Source organism: Vipera berus, assembly GCF_964194415.1.
Source record: "Vipera berus genome assembly, chromosome: 2".
Lineage (NCBI taxonomy): Eukaryota > Metazoa > Chordata > Lepidosauria > Squamata > Viperidae > Vipera > Vipera berus.
The window spans coordinates 215,104,748-215,122,739 of NC_138203.1; the positions used below are offsets into that span (position 1 = coordinate 215,104,748).

General features: G+C 38.5%; 1 protein-coding gene across 5 annotated transcripts in view; it reads left to right on the forward strand.

The window, feature by feature from the left end:
• The window catches only part of ZNF346 (zinc finger protein 346), a 35,284-nt gene that overhangs the window by 6,678 nt on the left and 10,614 nt on the right, over positions 1-17,992 (forward strand). The window contains exons 2-7 of one of the 5 annotated variants that reach the window (XM_081317712.1): positions 377-480; positions 579-674; positions 1,206-1,347; positions 1,786-2,019; positions 7,912-8,005; positions 11,656-11,880. In XM_081317712.1, coding sequence (XP_081173838.1) covers positions 377-480; positions 579-674; positions 1,206-1,347; positions 1,786-2,019; positions 7,912-8,005; positions 11,656-11,761 — 776 coding nt within the window. In that variant the 3' untranslated portion in view covers positions 11,762-11,880. Of the gene's footprint in view, positions 1-376; positions 481-578; positions 675-1,199; positions 1,348-1,785; positions 2,020-5,746; positions 5,903-7,911; positions 8,006-11,655; positions 11,881-17,992 lie in introns of all 5 variants that reach the window. The other 4 variants (XM_081317711.1, XM_081317714.1, XM_081317715.1 and 1 more) reach the window with 4 other exon arrangements.

Genomic DNA, 17,992 nt, shown 5'->3' on the forward strand with positions numbered 1-17,992 from the left:
GTTTACCAAGTGGAAGAGAAGGCAATGGCAAGCTATTTCTAGATTGTTACCAAGAAACTTATGTGGACATGAAATCATCAGGGGTCAAGCTCAACCTCAAGGATACTACTTTTTGTTCAGTTGAGTTAAATGTAATGAATAAAATATTTTTTTCTCAAAAACTATTTGCTTTTTTCTGATTAAGGCATTAAAATTGTCATTTCAGAACATCTAACTCATATTTGTCAGAAAGCAAAAAATATTTGAGTTCTGTGTTATTCTGGAAAGGCCCATGAAGATTGCTACGTGATTGCAAGAATTTGTAGTTTTTAAATTATTTACACAACTTCACATTCATGTATATTTACATATGTAATGGTGTTCTTGCCTTTTACAGTGGATCGGCTGATCAAAGAAAATAGCCACATCTTCACCGACACCCAGTGCAAAGTATGTAGCGCGGTGCTCATCTCTGAATCCCAGAAGCTTGCTCATTATCAGGTGTGGTTTAAACTAGAGGTAGCTGTTGAAATTGCTGATATGTGTATAAAAGATCCCAGGTGGGCTTAGCGTTCTTGTCCTCTGTTATCTTCCTTCAGAGTAAGAAGCATGCAAACAAAGTTCGGAGATACATGGCTATCCATGTGGAAGAGGAATTCAGTCAGAATAAAAAAATTAAACTGGATACGGAGCAGGTAATGTAAGAAGTCCAAAGAAGAATAAGCACATTGTACATTTATTATTATAGAAAATCTGTCAGGTGTGTTCAGTGCAGCAAGTCTTGGCCAATAATATAATGTTCCAGAGAGAATTTTTGACATTGGGCATTGTTGCAAAAACATTTAATCCAGTCTTCAATGAAGATAAATTTAAAAAGCTTATTAGAAGACTACAATTCAGACACAATTGTGAACTAATATTGTTACAGAAACATAATAAACCTATTTTAAACTAAAGCTCTCTTATTACATCAATTCATTTGATGGTAAGAGCCTACTAGTAAATTATTTCCATTTTACAACATTATTAGGCCCTTAGTTGAATAATTCTGTGCTAATTTCACTGTCTGCTTTAAATAAAGAGGACAATATTTAGTAAAGAGTGGTGTGAACCCATGCTAACAGTTTCATTTAAGTTCCAGTTTTTGAACATGGGACATTTTGATATGCTTTCCTTTTGTCCCTTCAATCCCAATAAATGTCTGTGTTCCTTTTTACAAGCAACAGAGCAGTAACGGTGAAGACAGGAACAAATGCTGTCCCATCTGTAACATGACCTTTTCTTCACCTGTTGTGGCTAATTCTCACTACTTAGGCAAGACTCATGCCAAGAATTTGAAACTGAAGCTGCAGTCTCCTAAAACAGAAGGTATGATCAGGAAGGTACAGAGGAGTTTTCTCCTGGCATTGTGGGAAAAAAAACTCTCATCAGAATAGCCTAGGGTTTATATACATTATAGTACAAACCCTATCCAGCAGTCCCTGTCCTCTACATAATAAGGTTCAAGAGCATATATAGATATTAAGTTGAGAATTTGCACACTGATGTCCCAAGTCTGATGACTGATAACAATGGTAAAATACCTGAGAGAAGCCCACAAAATATATATCCTTGATCATTTTGCTATTTCAGATTGTTTTGTAACCCGTATACGTGTGCATGTACTAAGAACATTTAATCTTTATGCAGAATAAGAATGGAAATGTCTGGCCTTGTGAGGATACTGTGGTTAGTTCTGGTTTTGTGAAAATATGCTTTTCTTTTTCTTCTAATTTTTTTGTATCTTTTGAATTATGTTTGCAACAGCTTTACCCATTCAGAAGGAGCCTACTAATCTTCTTCCCACTGCCACCTCCTCTAATGAAGAAAATCAAAACACTTCTGACCCAGACAAATTCTGCAATCTCTGCCATGCTACATTCAATAATCCACTGATGGCAAAACAACACTATGTCGGCAAGAAACACAAAAAGCAGGAAACCAAGCTTAAGCTAATGGCACACTATGGGAGAACTCCCGAGGAACCAGCTGTTTCCAGTGGTGAGTGTTTTATAGAAGGCTTTCAGAATAAAGAACAGAATCCGTTGTACATGTTGATAATGCCATAACTAACCATTTGTTTTCAATGTCTTACATGATAGTGGGCTGCTTCACTTTTGTTACAGGTAGTCCTCGACTTAGGAGCCCAAAATTTCTGTTACTAAGTGAGACGTTTGTTAAGTGAATGTTGCTCCATTTTACGAACTTCCTTGCACAATTGTTAAGTGAATCACTGAGTCAGTTGCCAAGTGACATTTGATCACCTGATCATGGAGATGCTAGAATGGCGTATTTGTGAAAAACAGTCATCAAGTCACTTTTTCCAGCGCCGTTGTAACTTCAAATGATCACTAAACGAACTGTTGTAAGTCGAGGACTGCCTGTAATATGTTGTTGTTGTTCTTAGTTGCGAAGTCGTGTCTGACCCATCACGACCCCATGGACAACGTTCCTCCAGGCCTTCCTGTCCTCTACCATCTTCTGGAGTCCATTTAAGCTCATGCCTACTGCTTCAGTGACTCCATCCAGCCACCTCATTCTCTGTCGTCCCTTTCTTCCCTTGACCTCAATCTTTCCCAGCATTAGGCTCTTCTCCAGTGAGTCCTTCCTTCTCATTAGGTGGCCAAAGTATTTGAGTTTCAACTTCAGGATCTGGCCTTCTAAAGAGCAGTCAGGGCTGATGTCCTCTAGGACTGACTGGTTTGATCGCCTTGCAGTCCAAGGGACTCGCAGGAGTCTTCTCCAGCACCACAGTTCAAAGGCTTCAATTCTTTGGCGCTCAGCCTTTCTTATGGTCCAGCTTTCACTGCCATACATTGCAACTGGGAAGACCATAGACTATACGCACTTTTGTTGACAGGGTGATGTCTCTGCTTTTTAGTGTGCTGTCTAGATTTGCCATGGCTTTCCTCCCCAGAAGCAAGCGTCTTTTAATTTCTTGGCTGCAGTCCCCATCTGCGGTGATCTTGGAGCCCAGGAAAATAAAATCTGTCACTTACCTCCATTTCTTCCCCATCTATTTGCCAGGAATTGACAGGGCCGGATGCCATGATTTTGGTTTTCTTAATGTTAAGTTTCAAGCCAACTTTGCACTCTCCTTCTTCATCCGCAACAAGAGGCTCTTTAGTTCCTCTTCACTTTCTGCCATTAGAGTGGTATCATCTGCATATCTTAGGTTGTTGATATTTCTTCCAGAAATCTTAATTCCAATTTTTGATTCATCTAGCCCTGCCTTTCTCATGATGTGCTCTGCATATAAGTTAAATAGGCAGGGCGACAGTATACAGCCTTGCCGGACTCCTTTCCCAATTTTGAACCAATCAGTGGTTCCGTGTCCAGTTCTCACTGTTGCTTCTTGACCTTCGTATAGGTTTCTCAAGAGACAAATAAGATGGTCTGGTACTCCCATCTCTTTAAGAACTTGCCACATTTTGTTGTGATCCACACAATCAAAGGGTTTAGCATAGTCAATGAAGCAGAAGTAGATGTTTTTCTGGAACTCTCTAGCTTTCTCCATGATCCAGCGTACGTTGGCAATTTGATCTCTAGTTCCTCTGCCTCTTCGAAATCCTGCCTGTACTTCTAGTAGTTCTCGATCCACATACTACTGGAGTCTAGCTTGTAGGATTTTAAGCATAACTGAGTGCAATGGTGAGATAGTTTGAACATTCTTTGGCACTGCCTTTCTTTGGAATTGGCAATGTAAAATGATCTTTTGCAATCCTGTGGCCACTGTTGTTTTCTCCAAATTTGCTGGCAGATTGAGTGTAGCACATTTACTGCATCGTCTTTTAAGATTTTGAATAGCTCAGCTGGAATACTGTCACCTCCACTAGTTTTGTTGTTGCTCAGCTTTCCTAAGGCCCACTTCACTTCTCATTCTAGGATGTCTGGCTCGAGGTCAGTGACCACCTCATCGTGGTTATCAGGGACGTTAAGCTCATTCTTGTATAGTTCTTCTGTGTAATTTTGCCACCTCTTCTTAATCTCTTCTGCCTCTGTTAGGTCCCTGCCATTTTGGTCCTTTATCATGCCCATTTTTGCATGAAACGTTCCCTTCATCTCCAATTTTCTTGAAAAGATCTCTGGTCCTCCCTATTCTAATGTTTTCTTCTATTTCTTTGCACTGTTCATTTAAGAAGGCATTCTTATCTCTCCTAGCTATTCTCTCGAATTCTGTATTCAATTGGGCGTATCTTTCTTTTTCTCCCTTGCCTTTCACTTTCCTCCTTTCCTCAGCTATTTGCAAAGCTTCCTCAGACAGCCATTTTGCTTTCTTGCATTTTTCTTTGGGATGGTTTTAGTTGCTACCTCTTCTACAATGTTGCCAACCTCTGTCCATAGTTCTTCAGGCACTCTTATCAGATCTTAAATCTATTTGTCACCTCTACTGTATATTCAACAGGGATATGATTTAATTCATACCTGAGTGGCCTAGTGCTTTTCCCTACTTTCTTCAGTTTAAGCCTAAATTTGGATCACGTTTTGTCAGAACTCTGCTATGACCTGTCCGTCTGGGGTGGCCCTACATGGCATAGCTCATAGCTTCATTGAATTATGCAAGCCCCTTCGCCATGACAAGGCGGTAATCCATGAAGGGCCTGTATTATGTAATTGGAAACAAAATATACTGCACAGTGGATGTGTTCACGTGCAGAGTTGGAACTGTTCCTTCTAGATGAGGAGAGAATTAGATGAGACATCCTGAAAATTCTGGTCTTGGGAAAAGAAGCTTCTCTGTTTCTCACAAATGCCTTTAAAATTCTCCCAAATCTAGTTGGACACTAAAAGGAGAGCAAGAGGGCTGAGGCCAATGCTAAGAGAGACAACATTGGGTGGGGGGATTTCTACATCTAATTTTTAATTTTTCATGAGGTGCAAAAATATGGCTTCAGTGTTTATAGAGCTACAATCTGGTGTGGAAGGTTTTTGTTAGAAAGAAAATGAAGAGAAGTGTACATGTAATGTATCTAAAAAGAATAAATAAAAAGTGAGAAATTTAAATTTAAATGTTGACAGTGATACAAGTGATCCATACCATTACTGTAAGTAAAAAGAATGTCAAAATAAGGATAATATTTGGTAGTTCAGAGGTAAACTAGGATTCATAATTAAGCAAAATGATTCATGAAGATGTAAGTAAAATAAAATGAGTATGTGAAGAATTAACAGTTGGCAAAATACACTTTTTAAAAACAAATTATAGAACTTGTCAGTAATTTGGATAGGAAATTGTTGGCAGCCACATGAGACTACAATTTTTTAAATTAACAGTATAAAAACAGAGTGTCCTGATGGTCTGCCCAGGTGACGGCTTAAATCAAAATGAGTAGGAAAATCATACATGTGCCAGAAAGATAGACCTCTCAAAATTATATCAAATTGGTAAAGTATCTTTTAAAAGAAATGTTTAAAAATAACTATGGCAAATAAAACAATAATTTGTGGAATGGAGCTTCAATCTAATCTAAGCCTAGCATTTAATTCTGTAATTTGGAGGATTCTTCCAAAAGATTTTCTCTAGCCTGCTATTAACCATCGATTACAATACTGAGGCATGTACCTCAAGACACATTACTCCCTTCAGCTGTATGCTCCTCTGTTCCTCCCTTTACAGAGGTTCTGGAATGATTCTCATCTATCCCATCCTGAAATATTTCCAGGCAGAGAGCTTAACTTCCATTTGTTGCTCCTCTTATCTGATAAGAACCCAAATATATCCTCCCAGGTTGCCCAGTTTTGTGCCTCTGTACGTGCTGTTCATCTTACTTCAAGTTGAAGATTCTGATTCATTTATTTGTATTCCTGAAACTCCCTACTTGCTTTGCAGAGATCCGTGATGGAATTATCATCCTAACTACCCATTAAGTGTTTGTTTTTACAGGTAATCCTTGACTTATGACTACTCAATCTTGTGAGTGACAGTAATACCAGAAACATCTTCCCAAATATTTATCTTCATTTATCCCTCTTTTTAAAAAAAGTATAGATAGCCCTCAAGTTATGATGGCAGTGAATTTCTGTCATTGAGTGATGTGGTTATAAAGCAAGATGATCGCATTACTTGGCAATAGCAATCCTGGATGGATGGATGGATGGATGGATGGATGGATGGATGGATGTAAAATACTAGATAGCAAACATTACCTTGTGCTTCCATAACAATTTGCCAGGCAGACACTGATTCATTTCATAAACTAATATATCTATCTCACTACTATAATCTTGAAATCCTCCAAGGAAAAAATCAAATACAAATTGACAGCTTAAATCTATTTCCTTTTTTCCCAAAATTCAAAATGTGTTTTCTCAGTAGATGGAATAGACAGTTGTTGAAACTTGCTGAAATAATAATGAATTCCTTTAATTATTTTTTCACAAAATTTATCATTATTTTATTTTATTTTTTCTGCCTTCAAATGATTTATTTTCTTCTAGCTTTCCTGGAGGTTTTCTGGTCTCTCACTTTTTTGGAATATTTGATATCCAAAATTAGAAAATTTCTAATCCTTTCTAGGGATGTATAGCAGAATAAATAGAGCATCGCTATTTTGAAATATTCATTTTGAATAACTAAGCAGAGATTCATTGCATTTTGGGGGTGGGGGCGCATACGTCTGTCCACATTGCCTGTTACCTGTTAGTGTTGAGAACATACCTATTAGATCAGGAGTGTCAAACTGCCAACCCGCAGACCGGGTGCGTCATGCCAAAACCATGCCTACCCCAGCTCCGGCAATGGGGGGAAAGTCGTGATATGTCGCAACACGTCATGTGACATGGCGAGTTTGACACCCCTGTATTAGATAGATTCATAATTGGGTGTTATTGGAGTTCACAGGAGGGGAAATAGCAACCAAGAGGAGCCTTATTTAAAGGCTTCCCTAATGAGAATTTTACGATTGTCTAATCTGCAACTTCTGTTGATTTTAAAAATGGTTTTTCCTGTTAATTGTAAGGAATCATTCAGAAATGTAGCACATTGTAATGATTTTAGTAGATGTTTTAAGAACCAACATTTTCTCCATTGCGCTGTTGCCATTCTTCATTCTTTTCCTCTGGAATGGGAAGAGGACCTTTACATATTTCTTGCCTTTAAAATTATTATAATTCCCAGGGAATCGTGACAGATGTGTCTTTTTTGGCCTTTTTAAAACATTCAGTAAAAACTACATGGCAAAATATTCATCTGAATATGTTGTTTTGTAATTCTTATTAAGGAAAATATTTCTAACATAACTTAATTAACCAGAAACAGATGAACTAAAAAATATAATACTACAGTTTGGAATAGTATGTTTGTGTCACATTCCATTTAACAGTTATTTTTAACAACAACAAATGTTCGCTTTCCTTCTGGTATAGTTAAAGGACCTGAGAATGAGAGTAATGCAAAAAAATAGCTCTGCAGCAGGAGTTCTTCAGTTTTCCTAAAGAATCGTGCTTTAGGAGACCAGCAATCAGTGCTCCCATTATTAATTTTTTTTAATACCATTGCAGTCATGGGGGGCTCAGAGCTTTATGGGAGCAGCTCTTTGAATTAACAGTAATGTTAATCTCTCAGATGCCTTTTTCCAGATTGAACACACCCATGTATACCCCGGTAACAATTGTTTTGTTTCAGAACATACATTTAAATTCTGAAAAGAGCATAGCATTAATGTTCCAATTAAGTTTTGAACTCCATGCAGATGCTATAATTAAAAAATAGTTGGATATATGACCAGAAATCCGCTCTGCTGTCTAAATTAAACTGTCAATGACTGTGACACTGGTTAGAATTCCTAACATCGCAGTACATAGAGTCATTGTAAATGCCTCTTTACGGTTAATTATATCGACCTGGCTCTTTAATTCAGTTAATTTGATGCTCAAATTTTATGACATTTTCAGCTGGAAAGGGATATCCCTGCAATGACTGTAACATAGTACTGAATTCTATAGAGCAATATCAAGCTCACATCAGTGGCTTCAAACACAAGAACCAGTAAGTGCTTTATTTATTTTATCTAAAATAACTGATGTAATTTTCAGATGTGTCCATTGAATTGTGTTATGTATAGTGATATGTAATGCTTGGTGGTAATAAAGGTTTTGCATCCCTTTATTAAATTGAATTAATATGCTTTCCTTTTATAAGGCCACACAGCTGACTATTCCTAAAAAGAGATGATGTCCTCAAAAACGGGGGGGGGGGGGGAACAGACCCAGGAAACTACAGACCAATCAGCCTAACATCAATACCTGGGAAGAAAGTGGGGGGGAAATAAAAAACATATCTGTGAACATCTAGAAACAAATAAAGTTATAACTAGTAGCAAGCACGGGTTTCTTAAAAACACATCATGCCAAACCAATTTTATTTCATTCTTTGACAAAGTGACTGAATTAGTAGACCAGCGAAATGATGTGGACATAGTATATTTAGACTTCATCAAGGCATTTGACAAAGCAGACCACAACCTACTTCTTGGTAAGCTAGAAAAATGTGGGATAGACAGCATCACCACCAGATGGATTTGTAATTGGCTGACAAACCGTACTCAACGAGTAGTCCTTAATGGTACTACATGTACATGGAGGGAAGTAAGCAGTGGGTACCACAAGGTTCCGTCTTAGGCCTAGTACTCTTCAATATCTTCATAGACGAGGGAATAGAAGGAGAACTCATCAAACTTGCAGATGACACTAAATTGGCAGGAATAGCCAACACCTCAGAAGACAAGCTCAGGATACAAAAAGCTCTTGACAAATTTGAAGAATGGGCCCTATCCAACAAAATGAAATTTAATGTGGAGAAAAGCAAGATTTTACACCTGAGCAGGAAAAACCAAAGGTACAAGTAAAGATTAGGTGAACCCTGGCTCAAAAATAGTAACTGTGAGAGGGATCTTGGAGCCCTAGTGGACAATCACTTAAATATGAGTCAGCAGTGTGCAGCAGCAGCAGCCAAAAAAAGCTAATACAATCCTTGGTTTTGGTTACCACATTGTAAAAAAGATGTTGAGACTTTGGAAAAAGTGCAAAGAAAGGCAACTAAGATGATCAAAGGCCTAAAACATATGAAGAACGGCTGTAGATCTAGTCTAAAGAAAAGAAGAAACAAGAGCGACATGATAGCAGTATTCCAGTATTTGAGGGACTGCCGCAAAGAAGAGGGCGTCAAATTATTCTCCAAAGCACCAGAGGCAAGACAAGAATCAGTGGTTGGAAACTGACCAAAGAGAGAAGCAACCTGGAATTAAGGAGAAACTTCCTATCAGTGAGGACAATTAACCAGTGGAACAACTTGCCTTCAGAAATCATGGACGCTACATCACTGGAGGTTTTTTTAGAAGAGACTGGACAGTCACTTGTCTGAAATGGTATAGGATCTCTTGCTTGAGCTGGGGGCTGGACTAGAAGACCTCCAAGGTCCCTTTCAGCTCTATTGTGATTCTGATAGTTCATTACATTCAGCATTAAACAGATATTTCTTTATTCCCTGAATTGAATTTCTGTTGTGTCACCATCCTTTTCGCCTGCTCCAAATTTGCTCCCAATGCTCTGGAACAAATTTAAGCGCAGGAATGGCGATACTAATAATCCAGCCATTTGACAGAGTAGAGATAGCGTAGTCCTCACTCACTAACCCTAACTGAGACTAGCAACTCAGCCAAGTGAAGAGGTCGCTAAATGGGAAGTCATGGGGGCTGTGACTGTGCTTTCTGGACTGAAGGAGATAAGGCTACACGCCTTTGGCCTTTGCTTGCCTCCTAACCACTCCTCTGCCCTTTGGAATGCTCGAGTGTTGCTTACTGTACTTACTGTACCTGGCCAATCATGCACCCTGTCCATGTGGCGGCAGCTATCCCAAGTCCCATTGCATTCACGTCATACCTCCTCTCCTGCTTATGCAGCCTTCCCAAGCTTCACGCTTGCACTGTCTCGCCAGACATTTGCGCACTGTTCTCATCCAGCAGCAGTCACCCCAAGCCCTGCTGCACTTGCACTGCACCTCCCCCACCATTCTTGTAACGTTGTGCAGCCCCTCTGAGCCTCATACTCAGGCCACATCTCGCCAGCCACCCATGAACCTCTCGCTTCCTCTGCCACTGGGCAGCAGCCATTTATCTGCCCGCTAGCCTGCTTGTGAGCTGCTTGGGACTTGCAGCTTCCTGCTTGTTTCCCCATTTTCTTATAAGTTGTTGGAAGCCAGTAGAGAGTTTTGAAGAGGTGCTCACAACAACAGTAACAGCGATTTCCGGGTATTGCTGTTGCTGAGCAATGCAGTCACATGATGTCACACATTATAACTGCATTGCTCAGTGATTGAATTTTTGGTCCCAACTGCCATCGTAAATCAAGGACTACCTGTAAAGTAGAGAAACTGCTATTGCTAAAGAACTCGGGCCTGTGTGGAGACACACTGCATGAATCTGCAAATAATAAATGTCTTCAGTTTCCTTGAGTGAATCAGTTTTTAATCATCTGAAGTCAGTTGTCTCAGAACAAATCAGTTGAATAGTTTTGGTCTTTTAATTGTATCCGCCAGTGGGAGAGCTTCTCTCATTTGGACAGAAGAGTTTTTAGAATACTTCACATAGAACCAAACAAATAATAACATTAATTAATGGCAAGTTGCTTAATTGAGGAAGTCACATTTTATGAAATCTGTGTTGGTGTAAACTTTCTGTGAAACCTAACTGGAGAAAAAACGTTTTCAAAGAGCCATAAACTGCATGCTCCTTTTTGAATCCCCCATAATTTCTTTCTGTTGTGCCACTGAAATTTGGCAGTTTCCCACTAGAAACCAACTGTATATGCCTTTTTCATTGTTTTTAGGCTTGCTGATTAAGCAATAAAAAGATGTTTTAAATATAGAAACCACTTTCCTGCAAAGGACAGAAGTCCTATTTTTGGTCAGTGGCATGGTGTAGCTATTTCACATATTGAAGTTCTTATGCCCCAAAAAAGTTTCAGGACAGAATAAGTACAAAAAGATTGTTCACCCTGGCATAGAAAATGCTGCTCAGGAAAGTGTCCCATTGCGTTTTCTGACTGTAGAGAGCAAGAAATTCTGTTCTGTCCTAACATATACTGTAGATCACATTGTTATTATTTATTATCTCTTTTTGTTGGTTTACCCAAATTATTAATTTACCCTCTTAATTCCATAATTTATTGCACAGTACAATTGGTTTTAGCTAAACTGATTAAAAAGATCTTTCACAATATAAAATAGTTCATAAATTAAGTGATTGCTGAGTGCTGGTAATGAAACAATCTGCCAAATTTAAAAGCCTGTGGCAATTGTTCAGCTTTGCCGACAAATCCTGTCCTCTAAATATCAAGCTGTTAAATGCAAAGTTAAAGTTTCTGGTTATCGCTTTAGTTGTGCTGAAGAAGAGATTTTCTGCCAAAAGTTCACAATATTCCTTCTTAGGTAATATGCTCTTTTTATCACAAACTCCAGCTTAAAATATATAGAACCATTTTTTAACATGAAAATTGCATGTGCTCTTTCGAAGTGGCTCCTTCTGGAATCTTGTGAGATTTTTCAATATCTTTTTGTTCTTGATTTAAGCTTCCAGTAGGTAGATATATACCTTTTTTTAGATTGAACTAATGTTGTTCCTTCCCTGTCTCGCTCCCCAGCATACCAGGAGGCATTCCTGTTACAGCACGATACCAGAAACAACTGTACACACGAGAGGAAACCACTGGCCCTGATGGCTACAGCTATTTCAGCCAGGACCTCTAGAGCAAATTGCTGTGCTGTCTCTGGATTGCTCGTGGCTCAAAAGTGAACCCTTTTGCCAGCCTGCTACGATATTACAGTTCCACTGACTAAATGAAATCCTCCTGGTCTGCAGTGTACAGGTTTAGCTGATCCAGAACCAACTATTGGCTAAAGGATTTAGAAGGGACATCATTACTACTTGGCATTTGCTCAGTCCTTTAGAGTAGTTTTCATTGTGTAATCTCTTTACTGTAATAGCAGATGGGGGCGGGTGGGATACGGGGTTCTCTCCGGCCCCATCAAGGCTTGGCATTTGCTGGGATTCCATCTAGAGCCCATCCTTTCCTTCTGCCTAGAAGAAGCAGAAGGAAGTCCTACACACAGGAACAGAGCGAGATCGACCTTAGGAAGAAAAGCTCTTTAATTCAGGGTAACATAAGGCTTGTTATCTATGAGACAAGGAATGGGTGTAATGGACGGACTAATTATCCTTGCTTAGAATGAGGTGTTACATTGCTGTATTCATCTTGCCCCTGCTGAAATTAATAGGGTTTGTGTGCAGTTTATTAAGTCACCCATTTTGCCATTCAAAACTACTTTGTATTTCAGCAGATGTTGGCTTTGGAGTAACTGGTGGTCTGTCCGGTAAAGTTTTTTTGTTTTGTACGCATAATCAACTTCAGAAACACAAGAACTTTGGTACAAGTAGTGGTGCCTCCCTAAAGCTGCACTCTTTCTGTTCCTGGCATTCTTCTAGAAACTGTAATGTGTTTGAACCTATCTGTATCCCAAGTTTTTTATGTTAAAATGTTAATGAGAAATCATTTCATGTGGTGATGGAGGCTCTTGATTTCTGTTCTTTAAGGCATTCTGACAGACAGAAATAAATTAAGAGAATCCAGAAGCTGCATTTTGACTTCTCTAGTGGAAGTGGTGTTTGTAGGTTAACCTTCCCTGAGGCATATTTTATTTTTGGCAGTGTCAGCTCTCTTATTTCTTACCTTTGTAAATTCAGTAACGTCCTGAAGCTTAGATATCGGATGATGTGTTTTAGAGGCACCTGTTCTCTAAGATTTCTATTGTCTTCTTGCTGATAAATTTCTAAAACATAGGAGGGAATTCTACTTAAGTTGATTTGGTTGCATGTTTTCTTTAGAAAAGAAAAAAGTATAATCAGTTCTGCTAATATTAGAATAATTCTTTCCCTGTGCATGTAAAGATGGAGAATTGTCAATATCCAAGTCCGTTAAAGTAGAGTATCAAAAGATAGTCACCACTTTATGTACCCCATCTTTAAAACTATTTCCGTTTAAAGCCAGCTAACAAATGTCCTGCTTCAAATGAAGCAGCATTTCATAAGACTTACTGACAATTTAGAGGTCCTTTGCTCTATGGCTTGTTTAATCTGCAGTCTTCATAATGAACAGTAAGACTATGTCCTTTCTAGGCAACTCATTTCTAGGTCCTAAAGAGTTTTTCCTATTATCACTTAATCTTCCTAAATTAAGCTAGTTGGCAGGAATTTGGTATGACAACTGGGGTGTAGTATCTTCTATTTTATGTAGTGGCAGGTCATGTGAATTTGCATCCCCTTCTAATTGAGTGAGAGTTTTGCTTGGCATTTTTGTCTTTTTGGATAGTCTCTATTTCCATCTGCATTATTTGTGCGATTGAAATACATGAATATTGCTACCTTATTTATGTTCTCTGGCATATATCTGTGTTAATGTGTGTGCGTGCACACATTCTCTTTTAGCCCATTGATTTTTAAAAAAATTAAAAAGAATCTTATCTTTGTGTCTCTACTTCTCCAGCTGAACTGTTACAGTAAGGTTCAAAGTATACCAGAAGAACTTTTTTTCTATAATGATTTATTTCCACTGATTATCATTCCTGGCAAACCCCCTTCTGCTGTTTTCTTTGGGCATAAATTATTCTCCACCATTTTTGCCCAATTCAAGCAAAGATTATTTTTAAACCTCTGTTTACATGCATGATTTCTTATTGATTGAATGGGGTTAAGTATTCTGAGGTTGCATCTCATTATTTCCAGTAAATTCAGAAGTGAGCCTTCCTTCTTTCCCTCAAAATATAGTTACTTTACAAGAAAAAAGGAGTAACAGGATTTAAATAATTTTGTGTATGATCTAGGATAAATATATATTCATAGACGCTTTCTCGTGACAGTTTTCCTGTGAATAATCCTTCAAATATTATCTTCTGACTTTTGGTGGTTATGTGTACATTAACAATTTGTTTCTTTCTCAGCATTTAAGTTTTCTGTTTTGGCATTCTCATTCTCCAGCATCTTGTGCACTATTTGAGACGTGGTCTGTGATATGCTTAGTGAGCTTTCAGTCTACATTGTAAACTTTTGGAGACTATGGTTGCCTGTATGAAATTCTGACTTTAGAATTTTATTTCTAATGCATATTGAATTATTTTGCAGTTGCTAAGTATTGATAATTTTGGCAAATGCAAGGGTGAATAAGTAGTCTGTTACCTCAATAAAGTGATTAATATTTTGGTCCAGACTAAGTACAAATGGGACATTTGCAATTAACCTTTTGCCTATTTTCTCTTTTTTAAATAGCCAGGCATCCTCTTTTTTATTTTAGAGATTAAAGAATTGTTTTTGTATTCATAGCAAGTATATGTGTTGCTTGGGTAATATTCGTATTTTGGGAAAATTACATCAAGACCTCGGTTTCAAAAATCACAATTCTGCACATATATCAAATATGGGAATCTATATCATATTTATCCTAAATTTAGAATGTTTAGGAAAAGTGTTGGGGCAGAGGCTTGTGACAGGCTTAATTCTTATATTTAGACCAAAAATCTTAAGCATGCACACAGACCTAAGTACCATCTTCTACCACTTTTAACATTGCACTAAGCATATATAGACAATTTACTGCTCTGAACGATGTGTATATAGTATTATGGTAAGAGTGGTTTCCTGTTTTATTTGTTCATTTGAATGAATAATTCTGAAAAATTGGGGATAGTATGAAATAAAGATATAGATGTCTCAGTCATCCAGGTCGTAGTTATCTCAAAGGTGCTTTTTCACAAGGCAACTGGACTTTGTTCTTCTTTGAAGATGTTTTGCTTCTCATCCAAGAATCTTCTTCAGCTCTGACTGAATGGTGGGGAAGGACATTCATAACATTGAAGTTTACAGAAAACCCCCACACATGGATCAATATTTACATTTTGATTCTCACCACCTGCTGGAGCACAAAATGGCATTTATCAGAACCCTACACCACCAAGCTGAAAGCCTGCCTACCAGCAAAGATGGGAAAGAAAAAGAACTAAAACACATCAAGGAAGCCCTCAGAATGCATGGCTATCCCAAGTGGGCCTTCATCAAATCCCAAAAAAGACCCGGCAGGAGCTCCTCCATAACAGACAAAGAGGAAAACAATAAACGAAGCAACACAGTCATTCCAAACATTGCAGGAATATCGGAAAAGCTCAAGAGGGGACTTCCGGTTTTGTACCCATAGCGCATGGCCACACGAGAGAGACCTCCGCTCCCTATGGCTAGTTTTGCTCTGCCAGGGGGACCCTAAATGGGTCCGAAGTCACTCCGAAGAGGTGACCATGAAGGAGGGGTGCCCCATTGATCATCAAGCGACAGCAATGGCTTCGTTTGATCCGGGGAAAGCCTTCCAAACCCAGCAGGAGAAAGGCTAGCTGCTTGCCAGCGTCTAGCCCAAGCTACCTGCAGCCGAGAAGTCCAAGAGCACTAACAAGAACAACGGTGAACAGCATGCTTGGAATTGGTGAGAGTGTTCGATCTGCATTTAAAAGACAAAGGCCATTCTTTTGAAGACAGCAAAGTCCACATTTTGGACAGAGAAGACCTCTGGTTTGAAAGAGGGGTCAGAGAGGCCATTTATGTCAAAATTGAACAGCCCTCTACAGGACAGTCCTTTCAACAGTTCCATGAAGGCTCCACACACATTTGTACCACTCAGGTGACCCTGACGACACAGATAAACTTCCAGGTGGCCTCAACGACTCTAAAAGAATGCAATAGACCAGCTCTTTGCAAGGAGTATAAATCCTTCCATTCCCCACCATCCAGTCAGAACTGAAGAAGTTTCTTGGATGAGAAGTGAAACATCTTCAAAGAAAAACAAAGTCCAGTTGCCTCATGAAAAAGCACCTTTGGGAAAGATATAGATGTGTACTCATTTGGAAATATGTGTTGTTAGAATTATATTTTACTGTGTAAGCTTAGCAGTGTAGAATATCATTGCTTGCCAAACTTATGGAAAATTAATTTCATCCTGTCAAATAGCATTTTACCTATAATAATCTAGATGATAAATGCAGTGGGTAAAATTAATTTAGGAAACTGAAATATTCCTGTTAATACATAATTAATTTTTAAAATTAATGTTTTCCTGAAGACACTCACCTCCCACTCAGAAGGTTGAGAGTTCAGTTGTGGGCAGTGACAGATGTTTATCAGGGCGCAAAGAAAAAATATCTGCTGCAAGCTCCGTGTAAGTGTCAGGAAGGGCATCCAGCCAGTAAACGCTTACTCCAATCACCCCGACTCCACCCCAAAGCAAGGGATTACAAGGTCATAAAAAGAAAAAAAAGGTTTTTCTTAATTATTGTGTTGCAGAATCAGAGTCATGAAAGCTTATAAGTAGCTGGTCAGGCTTATAGTGAGTGAAAGAATGATGCATACAGTCAATCTGCTCTTTTCAGTTAGGCAAATGGGCCCTCCCTCCATCTGATGAATTAATTCTCCTTTATAAGCATCATTAGAATTTGAGCCATTCCTTTTTTATCATAGTAATTATTACATCCATATATTAGGGAAGAACAAATCATTTATTTTACTAGTTTTATAAAAGATGTTCTAGTTCAGTTATGGCTGCCTACAATTCATAAGATTGGTGGCAGACACGATAGATCATCCCATTTTTTGTGAATCACTCTTATCTTAGGAACATTTCCTAAATATAGTTACTGAATTTTGGAAATTCAACTGGATTTCAAAAATCCAGGATTCCTCAGTAGGCTATTTCTCCTTGTTGGTAAAATGGTCTAAAGGTTAATCCACTTCAAGAATTTAAAATAAGTAGAAGCAGCACATTAGAACCTTTGCTGATCAGTGAAGAGGGTTTTTTCCCTCAAAAGAAAACAAAGCTGCAAATACAGGAGAGATGGAAATACAGGGAGTCCTCAACTTACAACCATAATTCAGAGTGGAATTTCCACTGTTGAGCAAGGTGGTCGTAAGATGAGTCACGCCCAATTTTAAAGCCTTTTTTTGCCACCAATATTAAGCAAATCGCCATAGTTATTAAATTAATCACGCAGGTTGCTTCCCCCACTGACTTTGCTTCTTGGAAACCCTCAGGGAAGGTCCAACTCTAGGGGCCGGTGTTGTAAATGTAGACTGGTTGCAAAAGCACCCAAATTTTAATCATGTGACTGCAGTCATTGTGCAAGGATAGGTGTAAGCCACTTTTTTCAGCACCATTGTAACTGAGCAGTCATTAAACAAATGGTTGTGAGTTGAGGATTACCAATATGAAATAGCTTGATTTCTCTAGGTTTTGCAAAAAAGCGAGAAGAAAACAAATCCTGCTACTATCACTGGTTAAAGTAAACCCTGCCACTCTCCCCAATAAATTGTTGTAAAATGCCCTCTAGGTAGAAACTGGATGAAATGGTGCCCCTCCCCAGCTTGTGGTTGCAAATGAAAAGAATTTCAAGAAGCTTTGGCAGAAAGGTGGAGATATTCCAATTGCCTAAGCAGATGTATTGATCTGCTGAGAACTTGCAATGTGTGACCAGATGGGGGGGATGGAGAACCATTGTTATGAATTGTTTAAAGCTGCAATACAAAATCCACTCAAGGCCCGCCCTCATTTATTTCAAATGATTTCAGTAATTTAGTGCTACAGTGCTAATTTCCTAATCTGATGTGAACAGTTATTCTTGACTGAAGCACTGCCATGCTGCCAACTCAATAAAAAGGAGTTGTACAGTTTGCAGTTGCCTTTCTTACTGCCAAATTGAACAGTGAATAGCAAAAGGAAAATGCAATAGTAGAAAATTATCTCAGAGCATTTGTATATTCCCATGGAATCCAACCTTTCTGCTTTAAATCTCTGATTTAACCCAACACTTCATGGCTGCACTAGGTTGAGCAAGAGTATTTTTCTTTTTTACTAACTTGCACGTAACTGTCAGTTCTTTTTTTCATAATGAAAC